Source organism: Patella vulgata, chromosome 1 (assembly GCF_932274485.2).
Source record: "Patella vulgata chromosome 1, xgPatVulg1.2, whole genome shotgun sequence".
Classification (NCBI taxonomy): Eukaryota; Metazoa; Mollusca; class Gastropoda; family Patellidae; genus Patella; species Patella vulgata.
The window spans coordinates 2,647,967-2,667,679 of record NC_065879.2 but is presented as its reverse complement, the minus strand read 5'-3'; the positions used below and the strand labels follow the sequence as shown (position 1 = coordinate 2,667,679).

Sequence of the window (19,713 nt, the reverse complement as noted above, 5' to 3'; positions counted from 1 at the left end):
CAGAAATTCGGATTTGTCATTGTTATGTTTTAGCCTATTTCTGGTCATCCATCCTCAAATGTCTTTAAGACAAGCCTCTAGCCTACTACGAAAAACCTTGGAAGCAAAATAGTTGTACTGAAAGTAGTCATATATTTGGGTGTCGTCACCAAATTACCAGAGACTTACCAATTCATCCAAATTTCAAGACTTAAAAGGTTCACCAAACGACGTAAGAATATTAACTTCTTCAGTGTCCCTGGGCAACCTGTTCAGTTGATCCCTGAGCAATCTGTTTTGTACATCCGTGAGAGAGAGATGGGGGGGGGGGGGTGAGGGTTAGCGTCCACTAGACACGGAGGTATGCCGTGTAATTAATAAGAGAGAGAGAGAAATGGGGTTTAACGTCCACTCGACACAAACTAGGTCATTTCGGGACTAACATATGGTTTCATTTTATTTCAATAATTCGCTTGCGCATAGGGGTCTTTAGCAGTGGGAGGAAACCGGAGGACCCAGAGAAAACCCACGAGGTTGGACAGGCGACCCTACTCCTTGTCACGTAAAACCGGGGATTCGAAACCACGCCAGTCGACTCAATGACAGACTTTATGATACAGCGCGCACACGCTAACCATTCAGCCATCCAACCCCCCGTGTAATTAATAAACACGAATACACTGTTATGTGATCGTAAAGTAGGAGAAAGACAGAGAAAATGGAGTTTAACGTCTACTCGACAGAAACCAAGTCATTTCGGGACTAACATATGGTTCAATTTTACTTTAATGTTTCGCATGCTTGTAGGGGTCTGTAGCAGTGGGAGGAAACCACTCGACTTGACTCAATGACAGACCTTGTGATTTAACGCGCATGCTTTAAAAAATTCGGCAACTCAAACTCACCTCGCAGCAGATGATTAACTTAGAGGTCAAGGACGCAAACTGTCGTAATTTAGTCCATCTGGGGAACAGACCACACAGTCCACCGAGAATCCTACTATTCAGTAGGCTAGTATCCGTTTATATTGCAGATTTCTCCTTGCGCATATTTGAAATTGAACGCGGGCGTCATTTGGAAACTAAAAACATATCCATGTTACTATAAAAATAAAGGATATAGACTACATGGAGTGGGTTCAACTTGAGCAATATGGGAAGTCTACACAGCGCCAAAGAAGGAATTCATATTTAATGTAAAGAGGTGTACTCAAATCAATCTTACATCACCCCCACAATACACACCACACCGGACACACATTGTTAGGAACGGTGAAAAAGTGGACAAGGCGTTCGCTCGATAATCAGGATTGCCCCGGCTTTGCCAGAGAAAGTTGCTTGGGGTTTGTTATCTTGGCTGTCCCTCGTCAGTGGGATGGATATTCGGAGTCCCATTTATATCCTTTGAATCATGTTAAAGAGACCCTGATAGTTGGAATAATAAATTATAATAAGCCGTAGCACCGTTATCAGGGTAGAGTTTCCCTCGTGGCACACTGCATGACATGTGTCGGTTTTCATTAGTTCACAACAGTAGTAAGACGTTGAACCCCATTTCCTCGGCACCGACGGCACTAGTTTGCGGAATCTAAGATTACATTGACTTGAACTATATCAATAAAGGAAATAACCTTCGTGTTCTGGTGGAATTGATTTGGTGGAACTTTTTATTGGGCATACTGAAGGGTCTGAGCTTATGGTATTGACATTTCTATAACGCAGTTGACTTATGTATCGGTGGGCATAATCTTTGTGTACATGGAATGTTATTGTCGTTTATGAACACATGTCTTCAAGGAACCCAAGCGACATGGCTGTTCAAATGGCCATGGTGTTTTAAATATAAATAAAATAAAATAAAATAGACAAAACAAAATCAAGCAAAACATTTACTCTTTTCATGAGGAACGATGTTTCAGTATTAAGCATTTAAAATACACTACACACGTATATATCATAAAGAGTTCAACTATATAATTATTCATTTCACAGTGTCTCCCGTTGCAGCTGGTGATGCCACAGCTGTATTCCGTGATGCATATAAGCTAGGAGTTTCTAGCAGCATTTGGGAGTCATCATATCACTATTTTAAAGAAATACATAATTATCCATTATACCGTGGTTCTAGCAGCATTTGATGATCTTACAGCTGTATTCGGTGATGCATAAGCAGCTAGGTAAGCCATATAGGGATTTACTGGGACAGCAGCATACGAAGTGTACAATGGCTGACCTGCTGTCACTGCTGAGGATACTTGTTGATTTCCTACGGCATTTGTCACAGCTGCAGCGTTATTAACACTGTTAAGTTGTTGGTTGACAGCATTAACTTGTTGGTTGACAGCATTAACTTGCTGATTAGCAGCATTAACTTGTTGATTAGCAGCAATAACTTGTTGATTAGCACCATTTAATTGTTGATTAGGAGCATTAGCACCATTTACCTGTTGATTAGCAGCAATAACTTGTTGATTAGCAGCATTAACTTGTTGGTTTGCAGCATTAGCAGCATTTACCTGTTGGTTTGCAGCATTAGTAGCACCTGCGACATTAGCTTGGTTTGCTGCTGTAACTGCTGCGACGTAATTAGCAAGGGCAGCATTAGCTAAGTATTGCCCTGGATTGGCAGCTGCGTTATTGTATACATAAGTCGTTCCGGCTGGTGCTTGCTGGTTTGCGGAAGCTACAACGTTTGCTTGAACCTGTTGCATATTGGCTGCGGTGTTCACATTAGCGTTAACAGCAGTGGCTTGTTGGGCATTTGAAGCTGCCGCTGCATTGTTCCTATTCTTTTGCTGTTTCCCACCACCTGCGTTGTTGGCTTGTGCATTAACGGCTGCTGCGTTCGCTGTCGTTTGCGCAGCTGCGTTACCCGCTGTAGCATAATTCAGATAAGCAAAGTTTGCTTGAGGTTGAGCTTGGTTGACATTAGATAAATATTGCTGGGCATTGGCGGCCTGGGGAGCTTGGTTGGTTGCCATAGAGTTGTACGAAGTATACAAGTTGGCTGGATTTCCTACGGTTGTGGCATATTGAGCTGCATTAACGTTCGTGGGATACTGCGCGGTGTTAACAAATGCTGCCTGTGCCTGTTGGGCTGCAGGGTTAGCTGCATAAGGATAGACAGCCTGTCGTCTTTCTCTGCGACGAATATCTATTGAATTAGAGAATACCGTACTGATAAGTACCATACACACAGTAACCTATAATAAATAAAAAAACAAATACTATTTGTATAAATTATGACAACTCTAGGTCTTTCTAGCATTATCTCTTAATTTGAATCATTATATGATCGAGCTGTATTCATATATCAACCTGTCAGAGACGTGCAATTCCGATATCGGTCTTTTGTGCAGTGGGTATTCTGTCATGGTTTATCCGGCATATTTTAACGATCCCGTACAATATCGGAAGCGATAGGATTCCACTGTAGTACAAATTATTGTCATGTTTCGGAAAATACCAAATTGTCCATGACCTAATCCACACTAATATGTACTTTAATTAATCAACATTTAGTTATTAAAATAAATTCAAAATCGCTAGATAATATCCCGGTTCGGATTCAATCAAATTTAAACAGACACATCATAGGATTTCACCAAACATAAAGATGGCTTGGTACCATTTACATATTGAATACCATAGATCGACTAATTTTAGTTCATCATATCTTTGTAAACATTTACAACATTGTAAGGATTCCTAGTTTAATACGGTAGTTTACAGAGGATTCCTAGTTTAATATTGTAACGCCCATCAACTTAGGCTTTCCTCATTCTCTTGCATAAAATACTTAATCGTTTTTTTGGGCCGTCGTGGGAGCCGCTTTGGATTAGTGAGTTAGGGGTTGGCTCGTTAACTTTGAGATCCCGATGTTGGGAGGGAAAGCTCCTAGGGATTTTCCGGCGTAACAATGTCTAGTGTACACTTTCGTGTGCAAGTAAAAGAACCATTTCCCTCATACAATATGGGGGTGGGGGTGGATGACCGAATGGTTAGCACGTGCGCGCTGTATCAAACGGTCTGTCATTGAGTCAACATGCGGGGTTTCGATTCCCCGGTTCTACGTGACAAGGACTAGGGCCGCCTGTCCAACCCCGTGGGTTTTCTCCCGGTTCTCCGGTTTCCTCCCACTGTTAAAGACCCCTACGCGCAAATGAATTATTGAAATAAAAAAATGAGTCATGTGTTAGTCCCGAAATGACCTAGTTTGTGTCGAGTGGACGTTAAACACGCCCTCTCTCTCCCTCTCTCTCTCTCTCTCGCTCTCGATGGAGCAGAAGTGTAGGCCGTTAAATCTGTTACATTTCAAATTTTGGGGTCGCTGTTACTAGTCATATTCTTTGGCGTAAACCGGTGTCGTGCGCCATTGCCATTATACATACACATGTATACGTATACACAACAAGCCGGCCATATTATATCCAACACAGTGCTTAAAATCATAAACCACTGGATTTAAATTGAAAGATGTATGTATGTAAGATTTAGATAAAGAGCTGACCGTTCTTGCTATAATAATTCCAAAATAGATAATGAAAAATGAATATATTGAAAATTTCAGTCAATTGCCATTGGAACCATAATAAAAAAAAATTTCTCAATTATCCATTTTTAAATTAAATTATTAAATCGCGATCGTGTGTCAATCCATTGACAATCGTGACCATCCGATGATCCAGAGAGCTGACCATAGGCTTGCCATGTGCAATTATATCTAATTAATAATGTATATAACATTTGAAGCCAAAATAAAGACCTACAAAATTTAGCGCCTACATAATGTATGTTTAGTATACTATGATGTCCTACCTGAAAATTCCTCATAATTACACCTGTAGAAGTCGAATCTGCTACTGGGTCAAACGATTAACACAAAATATGTCGTTTTGTTACACCAGCATTTTAATTTATACTATTTCATTAACAAACGATATTTGTACAATGTTCAAATTTAGAACAATGTATGATAATAAGTAATATAGACGGTCACGTTATTTTATAATTTGTGTATAATTGATATAATTAAAGCGTGGAGTTCTGTCACATTTAATAATATATATATTTAATATACAAACGTATGTTTATTTACACGAGTAATTGTATAAATTGTATTCTATTGTAACCCAGTAATATAATTTATCTGCCCGTGCACGAATTCATTGATATTTAGAAGCGAGCCTTTAAATAAAATACTGGAACGTGTGTTTATTTACACGACTATATATCTAATTGTATCCATTATACTTTATTATAATACAGAATAAAAATTACAAATTACCTGAACGTGCATGAATTCATTGTTTTTTTGGAGAAGCGAGCTATAAATGAACAACTGGAACGTGTTTTTATTTACATGATTATATATTTAATTACGGTCATTGTACCTTATTATAAAACAGGATAAAAATACACATTACTTACGCGTGCAGGAGATGTGAAACTTTAGACCAGGGGTGGATAAAGTTTGGCACACGCGCTAACCTTGGCCCATTGGATGATTAGTAATGATATGAAATGAAATGAGGTTTATAGTCCTACTGCTCTGCTCCGACTGGGATAATGTAGATGGGCATACGCCATACAGTGTGCTATGAGGGAATTTTGCCCGGGCAGCGGCGTTGCGGCCTACCCTTAAATCGAATTCCGGCAGCCAAGGGATTTCTAAAGGGCACACCAAGATGTACACGGGACCTCGGTTTTTCGTACCACTATACATTGTCTATTGCCAGACCCTCTTTCCTACGTCACTAATCGACAAGGAACACGGGACCTCCAGGTTAGCGAAACAATTTCTTATTCACTGATTCACTTGGGGTGATTTGAAGTGACGCAGGCGCATTGCATCCCAGTAATAATAATAAACAATGGCGACAAGGTGTCTCATTATTTTTATCGATTTTATTATTTCATGAACATTCTTTTTAAACGAATGTCGTCTATCAAATTATACTAATCTGTTTTCAGTTAAAGAAATGCTCAATGAATCCAACAAGGAAAGAATGCGTGTTGGTTTTGTTTAGGCTAACATTGAAACACGGGCGAAATAAAAACATCAATGTGTATGATCTGCTTTATCAGATATTGCTTTTTATTTAATAATTATTTTATCCGGTAAAGATGCTAATAGTGTCTTAACATATATTTTTATTCGTACAGAAATTAAATGGAAGTCAATAGTTGTGTGGTGCATCTGAATTCGTCTGTAAAATAAATTGGCGCATGTAAAAGATTGGCAACCCTGGGTCTGTGAGAGAGAAGAGACTGCAGCTCTCCCGGAGTCTAGATAATGCCCGAAACCTTGTAATGTTTAAACAATTGTTGGTATAGATTAATAAACACAAATACACTGTTGTGTGATCGTAAAGCAGGAGAGAGAGAGAAATGGGGTTTAACGTCCACTCCACACAAACTAGGTCATTTCGGGACCAACATATGGGATAATTTTATTTCAGTAATTCGTTTGCGCGTAGGGGTCTTTAGCAGTGGGAGGAAACCGGAGGACCCGGAGAAAACCTACGAGGTTGGACAGGCGACGCTACTCCTTGTCACATACGACCGGGGAGGGGGTTTAACGTCCACTCGACACAAACTAGGTCATTTCGGGATCAACATATGGTATAATTTTATTTCAGTAATTCGTTTGCGCGTAGGGGTCTTTAGCAGTGGGATTAAAATCGTATCTGCCAGTCCACTTTTTGGGGAAGAATTGGTGAATTATAATTTCCTGTGAAAATCGTGTACATCTAATTATTGTTATAACTCAGTAAATCTAATACGTAGTACATGTATTTGGAATGTTATGCCAAAAGGTAGCTAGATACCATGTATTTTTTAAAACGTTTTGTGTCCGGATGGAGAGAACCTCGCCCTGTCCGCCTGACCACCGCTCAACGATGTGATTGTCCTGTGGTCCTCTTGGTCCTGTCGCGTGCTCTGTGGTGGCGCTTGGTTTAGACGAAATGTTAATGTATTCATCGCACATTAACTGCGATAACACACACGGTGGAAGCGGACGTTAATCGAATCAGACAAACAAAACATTAATTGTAAAGTTATGCAAACCGCAAACAAAGGAGAGTTATTTAGTACAAGGAAGAGAAAATAATAATGGTTGCAAAGTGTGAAATTTTTAATAATGTATAACCATTGTTTGTTGACATGGTGAACGTGAACTCATGAGTATGTATTATATACTATCAGTATTCACGTCACGAAGCAGACATGTTGAATAATGCACTAAAACAATAAGAAGTCTTGTAACTTTCATTGCAAGTATGTTACCGCTTTTTTTCAGCGGATATTAGTATGGTATTTTTAAACCACAGTTTATATAAAAGGTTGCGTGGTTAATATCCCACTGTTATTAACCAGTGGGCAGATATCATTGTTTATTTCATAATGCAGATTTCTATTGTAAGTTATTTGTACGTTTTCTTATGAATTTTACTAATATAACTTTTTAACACAGTATTCAGTATAATTTAATAGGACATTATTCAATATGAATGAATGAATAAAATGTTTCTGAATTTTATTAATACTAACATATAACGACTTGTTAACACCGTATTCGGTATAACTTAATTATGTAAACTCTTTAACCATTCATTCCATACGCCTATAACTTAACACAATATTCTATATAACTATATATATACTATTCTCTATATATATAGAGTTTTTAACGACGTACTGAAAATAAACAAACAAAATCTCAACTGTAGTCAATAAATGAAATGAAATGAAATGGGGTTTAACGTCCTACTGTTCTGCTCCTATACTGGGCTAATGAAGACGGGCATACGCCATACAGTGTGCTATGAGGGAAATTTTGCCCGGGCAGCGGCACTATCGCCTACTCTTATATCGAATTCCAACTGCCAAGGGATCTTTTACGTGCATTCCAATGTTTTACATGGGACCTCGGTTTTTCGTATCATCCGAAGGACTAGACAGCTGTCCTTGTCAGGCCCTCCGTCCTGCATCACTGACAAGGGGAAACCACGTCGGAAAATCGGGATGAACTTTCTCGGCGAATGCAGGGATCGAACACCCGACCTCCAGGCTAGCGAGCCAGCGCCTTACCCACCTAGCCACCGTGGCTCCCTGTAGTCAATAAGCTTATATCTTTAAATATAAACTTTATAACGACTTATTGAACAAAAACTTTTTAACACCTTATTCAAAATAAACTGTATTTAATATAACTAATATCTAAAAACTGTATTCATTATAACTAATATCTAGAAACGGTATTCAATATAACTAATATCTAGTAACATCATTCAATATAACTTCATTCAACATAACTAATATCTAGAAACTGTATTCAATATAACTAATATCTATTGAAACTGTATTCAATATAACTAATATCTAGAAACATCATTCAATATAACTTCATTCAATATAACTAATATCTAGAAACTGTATTCAATATTATTAATATCTAGGAACTTCATTCAATATAATTAATATCTATAGAAACTGTATTTAATATAACTAATATGTAGAGACAATTTAACGACTTATATTTTTAAACAATATCCAAGATATCTGACTGAGATTGAGTAACAGGCCAACAACTTATTCCATATCAGAGGGGTGGGGGGCAATGTATCATAAGGTCTGTCATTGAGTCAACTGGCGTGGTTTCGATTCCCCGATCGTATGTGACAAGGAGTAGCGTCGCCTGTCCAACCTCGTAGGTTTTCTCCGGATCCTCCGGTTTCCTCCCACTGCTAAAGACCCCTACGCGCAAGCGAATTATTGAAATAAAATTGAACCATATGTTAGTCCCGAAATGACCTATTTTGTGTCGAGCGGACGTTAAACCCTCTCTCCCTCTCTCTCTCTCTCTCTCTCTCTCTCTCTACATCACTGGCGTGCCTGAACAATATTTTCAATAAAACTAAAGTATATGGATATTATTTAGAAAATTCTTTTGAAATGGGTTCCGAATGCAACATTGTGTAGCCAAAATTTTCTCTACAGAAAGTTGAACTCGACACGGCGAATGTGCACGTTTCAGTGGCATGTCTAGAAGTGATTTCTAGCCAATCGCTCAGTGCAATAACACTCAGCATAAGAGTCTATGAGTCTATAAATAGTCATCGCACTTGAAATTCTCTACACCTCTATCAACTATTACAGTCGTAAATAATCTATTGTTGACGATTCTGAATAGCAGTAATATTTATTTTTTTGGTTATTACAGTGGTTTTAGAAAATTACGTTCGTTTTATTTTTTAAATTGCTTTAGAAGCGGCATATTTTGGATTAGTACAAATAATATCTGTGAAACACTTGGGTTAAGCACGAACATGATACTAACAGTAGTTTCATTTTACTTTTACAAGGTTCTTAAAACAATTGCCTAACGTGCGAGTTTCTAAACTCAATTTCTCGTTCCAGATTTGTTATTTTTCATAATAAAAGTAGTCTTGCCTATCCCGGTCTGTCAATCAGACGGAGAATGGTCGGTAGACTGGTTAAGCGAGACTAATTTCAAAACAAGGGCACGTAATCTATTTTTTAATTAAAAGTGTCCGGATGTTATGCCCGACACTCGTAACCATTTTTCAGTCAAATATTTATGGATGGTTAAATGTTCATAGCTTATAAAGCACAACATGGCCGTTTATTTAGTGACTATAAATGTGCGAAACTGATTTAAGGCTTGGTATATATATATAAATATTGTGGTGAAGTTATCGAGATATTTGAAGATATTTATTTATGGTGGGGCACCCTACACTGGAAACAATAGTATCGATATGGGTTGTCAATGTAACAGTAACACTGGGTACAAAAGTATCAATATGGAAAGAATGACAGCAATGTTAAAGATCGGAAGGAGAAAATTAGTGACACACATAAATATTTGTTTAAGTCACCATACTGCCAATCTGTTCTATCTGTAGAAGTGTTGCGTATATAAATTTTACAGTATAGTTCCAGCAATTAATATCCTAAAATTGATCATAACGACTTATAACACGTGTTCTGTTGCTTTGTATCCATCCCAGTGACGTGGATACAGTTGTGTCTACCTGCCCCCCCCCCCCCACACACACGCCACCTCCCACCCACAACAAAACAACAAAACAAAAACTTATATTACTAATCGAGGAACAATAAAATTGTATGAAGCGCCTTGTATCCTTCTATTCTCCCGGTCAAAATACATCATTATGGTAGTTCATCACATGGTGGAGTTAGTCTTACTTCTCGGCAGGGATTTTTTGTCCAGACAGCGAGTGACATTACGGCGTACTCCTATATCGATTTAACTGTCAATGTGTATACGGTACGGGACCTCGGTTTATCGTCCCAACCGAACGACTATAACTTGTCTATTGCCAGGCCCTCAGTCCTGCACCACTGACAAGGAGGTACCACGCCTGAAAATCCTGATGAACTTTCTCGGCCAAAACAGGGATCTAACACGTGACCTCCAGGTTAGCGAACCAACGTCTTACTCACTGAGCCACCTCGGCTCCGGCGATGTTAGTCATAAATATATAGATGTATCATCATGTATTTTTACTTTTGACAGGTGTGTGTCTGTATGGCACTGCTGCTGGTGGTGGTGGTGACACAGGCAAGGATACCAGATCATGGACTCCACCGTACACCCGTGAAGAGACACAATGTGCATCGCCGAGCAGCTGTAGATGCAGGTTTATCCAACGATGCAGGAACACCAGTTGGTGTCGATCAACAGCTTGCAAGTAACCTAGCTTCTCGTGGATATAGAAGCCAACATCAAGCGTATACTGGGTATGCAGGTGCCGCCGCGTCCAACCCTAGAGTTGTCGGCACAAGGAGTAATAAATAAATGACCTAAATTATTTTATCCTCCTGCTGTCACCAGCAATAACACGTACAGTTAAATCTGAATATAAAATGTCGGTGATACCGGTTGCAGTATTGCTTATAAAAAAATACAACAACATTTTACCAATTGTAATTGTTCATATTTTAATTGATTCAATATAATAATTTTAATTTGATGTCTTGTTGCTTTATAGTATTGATAACCGTGGTAGCTCAGTAAGTAAGACACTGGCCAGGATGTCCAGGGGTACGCTTACGGTGCTGACCGGGAATGTTCATCGGAATTTTTCGACTAATTTGTCCTTATTAGTGTTTACGATCCCACCAATGTAGGTGACATGCATCGGGGTCGTCTGTCCAGCCTCTTTGGTTTTCTCCGGGTTATTTTATTGTTACGGCAATCTGTGCATCAAAAGTTAAACAAGTCCCCATATTTTTTATCACAAACGGGGTTGGTACTGTGGGACTTAAGTTTCGTTTGCAAACACGACTTCAAAGGGAATGTACTAGTGGTCAATGCATCATACCATGACGTGATCATGACTTCAATTACAGATACCATAATCTGATAAATAAACAATACCATATATGATGATGACTCTTATCCATTTTCCTTATTGTCGGACGCTATATAACCAGGAGTTTACTGACAGTAAGTCAGACTTGGAATAGAGCTCCTCCCGACTATGTCTATTTCATGTTCTTAATAACGGTCTTATCATTATGCTGATCTTCTGTTGTCTGTAGTCTTACATATTTCCAGGTTATTATCTAGACTGTTGTCTGTAGTCTTACAGATTTCCAGGTTATTATCTAGACTGTTGTCTGTAGTCTTACAGATTTCCAGGTTATTATCTAGAGCTACGATAGATCCCCTGGTCTTGCGTAATATTTCATTTACATTTAAAGACAGAAATAAAATGATGTACATCAGTTATTGATGGCAGAACCGATTTCTTCACCTACGTGGACTCACCAATAGCAAACAATCGTCTCTGTGAATCAATGATAGAAAGGTGACATTTCCCTCCAACCCCTATCTAAAACATAAAATGCTCCCATCGTCATCGATGCGGTGATACGGGGTACATGTTTGTTGCGTTATGGAATGAACTATTTCATGCTTTGGATAAATTAATTCAACCGATTGTGTTCCTTAAAGGAGCAAAATCTTTATTCTTTGGCAGCTAAAAATAGACACACGTGGGTTGCAGCGCATATAATAATATAATATGAATGTATATAAAATGATTTACATTCAATCGTTTCTGTTTTTACTGCAATTTCTAATCAGTTATGTTTGGCGAAATACGCGAAGAGTGCACATTGAATGGCAGTCGTTGGTGTCTGGTTATTCCAGTCTACACCGGTGGTATTCTCCTGTTCGATGGTATACCAATAAGTCATTTTTGTACTGTCGAAGACTGTGGATGATATTGAGTTAGCGACTTGCCTCCTTTAATATCAGAAAAATAGTATGTAACTATTGATTTTAGCAGATTTTAAACTTTTAGCCACAGACAAGATTGTTTTTTTTTTTTTGGGGGTGGGGGGTTCAACGAAGTGTAGGTTCAAAATGAACAAGTGCCTCCATGAAAAGATGACAAAGGAACGATTTTGAGTAATACGAAAAATTTAGTTTTTTTATGAGTTGAAATTGGTTCGGTAGATCTGTATTCGACGCTATGGCGAAAATTGGAGAACTTATTTGAAACCGTTGAGCGACCCCGGACTAAATATACAATGACAGTCCTCCAAAGCCGGGCACATATTGATTCAGATGTACAAGCAACGGAAAACAAATCCGTTTAGCCGTTGTATTTCATACCAATGTTCAGCGATACAAGACAATAAACATCGAGACTGTATTTGACGAGACACATTGAAAAGTGCCAGTATCACTTGCCAGTCATATTGAAGAGCGTGATGCACTATTATACTATTCAAAAAAAGTAGGGGATATTTGATTTTGGGGGCATAGTACTAAAATATGCAAATTACTACGAAAAAAGTCACTATAGAACCTAAGAGAAGAAACATTTCCAGTTACATGTTACGCCCAAACGCACCAATAGCTACCGCATGGAATGCAGGTGATGCTTGGGATCATCATGGGGGTCCAACCCAAGATTTGCACGACTCTGACTTTGAATGTTACAGTCATTGTGGCATTGAATTCCAGGGTGGAAACATCAGTTTAATTGTTTTAGTGACCAGAAAACAAATTTTGATATGCGTCGGCTTACCCAAAATGAAAGGTTACGTGCCCTTGGCATGCTACAGATCGGCACAACACAGGCGGTTGTGGCGCGGACGATGAATGTTTCTCAGTCTGTCATAAGCAGGCTATGGTCCAGATACCGTGATACACAATCTGTACAGGACAGACCACGCTCAGGTCGACCAAGGGCGACAACTCAAGCCCAGGATCGATTTATCCGTACCTTGGCCTTGAGAAATCGTGTCATCACAGCAAATCAGATCAGCGCTCGTCTTCAAACAGACACTGGTGTGAGAGTGAGTGGCCAGACGATTCGGAATCGACTGCATAGGGGTCACCTTCGCGCCCGACGTCCTCGCGTGATCCCTTGTTTGAGAGATCATCACATTCAGGCAAGACGTCGTTGGTGTAGGGATCGTCAACACTGGGATAATCGACGCTGGAGCAATGTGATGTTTTCAGATGAGTCAAGGTTCACTGTTGATTTTTTGGACAGACGTAGCAGGGTGTGGCGTCGTCGAAACGAGCGCTTCCAAGACGTTAACGTCATCAGACATGATCGATTTGGGGGTGGTTCTGTTATGGTGTGGGGAGGCATCACTGTTGCTGGAAGAACGGCTTTACATGTTGTTGCAGGGCGTGTTACAGGCCAGTACTGCCGGGACAACATCTTGGCAGTCCATGTTGTGCCGTTCGCACGACGTCATGGCCGCCGTTTCATCTTCCAGGATGACAACGCAAGATGTCACAGGGCCAGGATCGTTACAGGTTACCTCCAACAACAGAACATCACCACATTACCTTGGCCAGCACTGAGTCCCGACCTCTCCCCCATCGAGCATGTCTGGGACATGCTTGGACAGAGGTTACGTCAACGTCAACAACGTCCTGCCAATGTCCAAGAACTTGCTGCTGCGTTGCAACAGGAATGGGACAATCTGGACCAAAATGACCTTAGACGTCTCATTAGGAGTATGCCACGTCGGATCAATGCTTGTTTGGCAAACAGAGGAGGATTTACCCGTTACTGACTTGGTAACTTTGCTGTTTGACCCCGGGTATCATTTTACCCTTATAATGGCCAGTCTGTGCCTTACTTAGTCTAACGATCATTTGGAATAAATCGACGAATGTGAACTTCATTTCATTTTGTCATTTGTTCCTTCGTCAGTTTCATTAGGTGACTTTAATAACACTTAAAAATCAAATATCCCCTACTTTTTTTGAATAGTATATTTGACATTTATATGGAAGAGGGTCAGTTTTATGTGACAGTCCAAATAGAGACCCTGAATCCGAGGGAATTCTTATTGATATATACGCCGAAAGAATAAAGCATTGTAACCGCGTGATTTTGTTTTGATCTTATTAAATTAGGGGGTTTAAGTTTCCGACCCCGCTGGTACGTGACAAGGAGAAGGTTCCAACTTCGCGGGTTTTCTCCTGGTTCCCCGGTTTCCTACCACAGCTAATAACCCCTACGGGCAAGCAAATTGTTGTAATAACATCGAACCACATGTTAGTCCCATCAATGACCTAGTTAGATGAATTGTATAGGGTTTCTTAGTACGGCATGAGCGGGTTATTTGTCAACCAGCAATTAAAGGTTTTGACGTGGACCATGACATACTCTGAACTGTGAATCGTTATGATCTGTCCCCAAATCAGAATTTAACAAAGTACAACAGGTGTTTTTTTTCTCCATTAGGCGCATATAGTTAGGCGGTGAAAGCCTCGACACACCCATCATAAGAGTAATAACGGGAACACCGCTGAATGGCATTATGGTTCGCCCATTCAAACAGAATTTTAAAGAAATTCACGAAATACTGTAGCCATTAACGCGTTAAAAATTTTTTCGGAAACGGAAGGGTAATTCCGAAGCCGAAGTGGCGAAATGCTTAATCGCGGTAGAGTTCGTCCTCTATTGACATCATCGCTGCACACCAGATATAAAAATCATCCGTTAGACAAGGTAGCCTCTATCACGTTAACAAGACAATGGCTGGAAAGAGATGACGACATCATAAGCCCAAACTGACATGTGGCCATATACAAACAAACAAAAAAATGAGTAATGATTTTATTATATTTATTAATAACACATTTATATAACATGGTATTTATAACATTCAAACAATTTATAAATCTCGATTATTTACAAAAAACAATACGTCGCCTGATTGTATATTTACCGTACAACAATGTAGTATAACATATATTATATAGATTAAGGAGTACCCCTATTTAGGGTGTAATAGCGTAACCGTAAGGACTGGCAGCTGGGACAGCAGCATAGGCAGGGTTGGCTGCTGCTTGTTGGTAAGCAACATTGCCATAGGCCGGGTTGGCTGCTGCTTGCTGGTAAGCAACATTGCCATAAGCCGGGTTAGCTGCTGCTTGTTGGTAAGCAGGTTGATAAGCAGCGTTGCCATATGCAGCGTTGCCATAACCAGCTGGATTAGCTGCTGCACCGTAAGCACTATATTGAGCTGGATCTACCGCAGCCCCATAAGCAGAGGGATATTGAGAAGGCATTCCATAAGCTGTCTGTCCACCATATCCATAAGCAGCTTGTCTCTTGCTTCTTATTTTAGATTCTCCAAATGTAACTGTACACAGGACAATACACACGGTAACCTGAAATAGACACACAATAACATTAGTAGATTAGAAATATTTCTAACATCGTGTTTTTACAATAAACACGGTAACCTGAAATAGACATAAATAAAAGAGACACATCGTGAACGCAGAATTGTAACACAATTTCATAGACTTGCGACCTCACCGGTCGGAGGAATTTATGGGATATATTGCCACATAACAATAAAAATAATACTAGTTGTTATTCCCTGTCTGTTTGCTGTTCTGCCACCATGCTTAATAAATGAGCTACATAATTTACAACATTCAACCGGTAGACTTTTTATAAAAAAATATATTCTAATCAAACTGCACTTGTTAAAAACAATCTTATGGGAGAGAGTGGGAGAGAGAGGGAGGGAGAGAAAATGCACACCGCGAGTTTGGACAAGCGACCCTACTCCTTGTAGTTGAATCGAAACCACGTCACTTAACTGGATACCAGACCTTATGATCTAATACGCACGCGTTAAACCATTCAGTCACCAACCCCCTTTTACACAATAGTCAATCTATCGCTGTGTAAGAAATATTGGAATTCCATTTATTTTTACAGGCTAGCAAGGGGTATACATTTACTTGTAAATGTTTAATATTAAAAACAACTTGGAACAAATTCATATGTCTGCTACATTACCAGAGCCCGTGTACATGTTGGAATCCACGTAAAAAATAACCCTTGGCATTTGGAATCCGAAATAATAGTAGGACCTGTCTGTAGCGCTGCTGTCATGGCAAAATTGCTTTTAAAGCACAATACATGGCAATCGCCCGTCTTCATTAGTCCAGTGCTTGACGCATGTCCGGATGGCGCAGAAAGAAGAATGTTCAATCCCGTTTCATTTCATTTTAGAAAATCAGTTAAGTTTGTACCTTACCATTAAGCTTCTCATGATTATTGTTCAGGTGTCTGTAGCTATCGTTAATCTGTACAGGTGTAGATGTCTTTAATCTGTAGATACACAAAAACAGATGTCGTATAGACTTATATACCCCCACAGTTAAACATATATAACATTTACTTATTGTTTCAGCCACGCGACTTCATAAACCACAAATTCACATTTTCTAAAAAAAAAAAAAAAAAAAAAAAAAATCAAATTTAACAGACGAAATCATATTCTTGTTTTCTTAAATATCTTCAAATAGACATTCTTTTAATTCTAGAATCAACGGTTTATTTCTCTTTTAAACAAACAAATACGTGTTCTTATATACTTTAACACACATTCTACACATTGTAGCTAATTATGTCACATTGCAATGACGTAAATGATCCAATTCAATTTGTAAGCGTGCCGAGTAGAATTTAGCTATGTGACGCAAACAATAGATTCATGCATTATAATAAATGTATTAATATACATCAAGACGAAACATGGCGTGTATTGTGCACAAATAATATAAATTAGTTTTTTTTAGTGAAGATTAAGACACAAATCATCCAGACACTGAGACTTAATAGTGTATGTTTTTATACCCTTGGATCACAATGAACTTTTTATTTGTAAGTTTGTTTTTATTACTTTTACTTACCAATAACATGTTATGAGGCACTTTGTTATTTAATATACGGTAATCCAGCACAGTTTATTTTGTTTAAAGATACATTATGGAAGATTAGATAAGAGCTGGCAGTTCTCATTATAATAATTAAAAACTAGATAATGTAAAGGCAATTTGCTGAAAATTTCAGTCAAATTGATTCACTATACACCCAGATTTTAGCGATTGAATTTTCGGCCTAACCTCGATCATCATTACTAAAGTCGGTAGGATAAAAGACATAGTCTCGATTATCCATTTCATGATTTAATTATGAATGGAAGTCGAACAGCAAATCGAAACCTAATCCAATAAACATCGCATGCTAGAGATGCCATCGAGAGTTGATTATGGTCTGGATAAGTTAATTAATGTCTCATTTCAGGCCTAAAAAGAAAGATTTGCAATAGGCATATTTAGCTCTTGCATAATATATGTTTAAGTTAGTATGTTAGATATTTTTGTGTTACACAATATTGTCATCTCAACATTCTATCAGTAAATTCACTATTGGATATATTTAATAATAGACTCCCGATTCAATTGGTGCATTAGTATGGGAACAAATATATATTTATAGAAATTGGGTTTAACGTCCACTCGATGCAAAGTAGGCCATTTCGTGGCTATTATATGCTTAAATTTAAAGTGTATAATACGCTTGGTGTCTCTAGAAGTGAGGGGAAACCGGAGGACCCGGAGAAAACCCACGGGGTTAGACAGGAGACCCTTGTCACGTACTAGCTTTGAATTAAAACCACGCCACTTGACGGACGTTAAACCATTCGCTCCACCTCCACTCTTTGGCCACCTCTTTATATGTAATGTTTCAATAGACTTTAGGTTTACGATTTATTTAGTATCCACCCCCCCTTCATATATAATGTGTCAATAAAGTTCGGGTTTAGGATTTATTTAGTACCACACCAATATGGAATCTACTGTGTTCAGTGCCGGACTGGTGGGCCGAAGGCCCACCTGTCAAGTCATTGACCAAGACCTACACAAGTACCCGCCGAAGGCGTGTCACGAGCGCGGTCCGAGGGGGGTCTTCGGGGCTCTCCCACCAGGAAAATTTTGAAAATTGACAACCGCAAACCAATTTTCCAGGCATTTCAGACCAAAGCAGAAGAAGGCAAATGTTTTATTTCCTGATACAATTAGATAACAGAATGACCTAAGAGCACTATCATTAGATGAATTTGAGAATTCTAGTACACCTCGTTTTTTTGTCAGTCATTTTTTTCCTATCTTTTCTTTCTCCTGTCCTGTCTCCTGTCCTCCCCTTTCTTCTTTCTTTTCTTTCCTCACCCTCTCCTTTCTTTCTCTTTTCTTTTTTCTTTCTCTTTTTTCTTTATAGGCATAGGCCCACTTTTTTTTAATGAGCTTAGGCCCACCTGTCACGGACAGGTGGACAGGTGGGCCCAGTCCGGCACTGACTGTGTTCTATTTTAGATTATAAAAACACGATGTTAGAAATATTTCTAATCTACTAATGTTATTGTGGTGTGTCTATTTCAGGTTACCGTGTGTATTGTCCTGTGTACAGTTGCATTTGGAGAATCTAAAATAAGAAGCAAGAGACAAGCTGCTTATGGATATGGTGGATACGGTGCTGTAGATCCTAATGCTCAACAGACAGCTTATGGAATGCCATCTCAATATTCCTCTACTTATGGGGCTGCGGTAGATCCAGCTCAATATAATGCTTACGGTGCAGCAGCTGCTTATGGTAACGCTGCTTATCAACCTGCTTACCAACAAGCAGCAGCTAACCCGGCCTATGGTAACGCAGCTTATCAACAAGCAGCAGCTAACCCAGCCTATGGTAACGCAGCTTATCAACAAGCAGCAGCCAACCCTGCTTATCGTAATGTTGCTTACCAAAAAGCAGCAGCCAACCCTACGTATGGTAATGTTGCTTACCAACAAGCAGCAGCCAACCCTGCTTATGCTGCTGTTCAAGCTGCAAGCCCTTATGGTTACGCTACTACTCCTTAGAATCAGATTTTAATTAGATAAAATAAAATTAGATAAACCCAAGACGGGTTGGGTTCATGTTATTATTGAGATATATATATTGAAATGTATATTGAAATGTGTATTGATATGTATATTGAAATGTATATTGACCCTAGACGATTTTTATCTCTGTAAATATCCTTTAATATATTAAATTGAGTTTGTATATTTAGACTGTGAATTTGCGTGAATATATTAATATCAGGGCTGCAATCGGTCATTTCTACGCTCTCTATGGGCGGTACGACAACATCCACGGTACGAAGGAGGCGTAGATACCAAGTCATCGTTCCTCTGTATCGTTGCATGGTTTCCTTCGTATCGTCGTCTTATGGAAAACAGAATGCTGGTTTAGAAATGAGAGAGAGAGAAATGGGGTTTAACGTCCACTCGACACAAATAGGTCATTTCGGGACTAGATTTAGAAATGAAAGGAAATGGAATCGGGTTTAA

The 19,713-nt window shown here is 39.1% G+C and overlaps 1 protein-coding gene and 3 long non-coding RNA genes across 4 annotated transcripts; 2 read left to right on the top strand and 2 right to left on the bottom strand.

The window, feature by feature from the left end:
* Positions 1–1,854: 1,854 nt before the first annotated feature.
* LOC126825734 (probable cell-surface antigen I/II) lies at positions 1,855–4,900 on the bottom strand. Its single transcript, XM_050555510.2, has 2 exons — positions 4,797–4,900; positions 1,855–3,181 (listed from the first exon to the last, which is right to left on the bottom strand). The coding sequence occupies exons 1-2, from the start codon at positions 4,809–4,811 to the stop codon at positions 2,090–2,092; spliced, it is 1,107 nt and encodes a 368-aa protein (XP_050411467.1). The 5' UTR covers positions 4,812–4,900; the 3' UTR covers positions 1,855–2,089.
* Positions 4,901–7,248: 2,348 nt separating this feature from the next.
* On the top strand, positions 7,249–11,002 carry LOC126825745 (uncharacterized). The gene is made up of 2 exons (XR_007682162.2): positions 7,249–7,400; positions 10,546–11,002. It is a non-coding gene; the product is annotated as an uncharacterized LOC126825745 (long non-coding RNA).
* A 4,114-nt stretch (positions 11,003–15,116) lies between these two features.
* Positions 15,117–16,750, bottom strand: LOC126825771 (uncharacterized). The gene is made up of 2 exons (XR_007682191.1): positions 16,572–16,750; positions 15,117–15,687 (listed from the first exon to the last, which is right to left on the bottom strand). It is a non-coding gene; the product is annotated as an uncharacterized LOC126825771 (long non-coding RNA).
* A 309-nt stretch (positions 16,751–17,059) lies between these two features.
* On the top strand, positions 17,060–19,434 carry LOC126825793 (uncharacterized). The gene is made up of 2 exons (XR_007682213.1): positions 17,060–17,200; positions 18,760–19,434. It is a non-coding gene; the product is annotated as an uncharacterized LOC126825793 (long non-coding RNA).
* Positions 19,435–19,713: the final 279 nt, after the last annotated feature.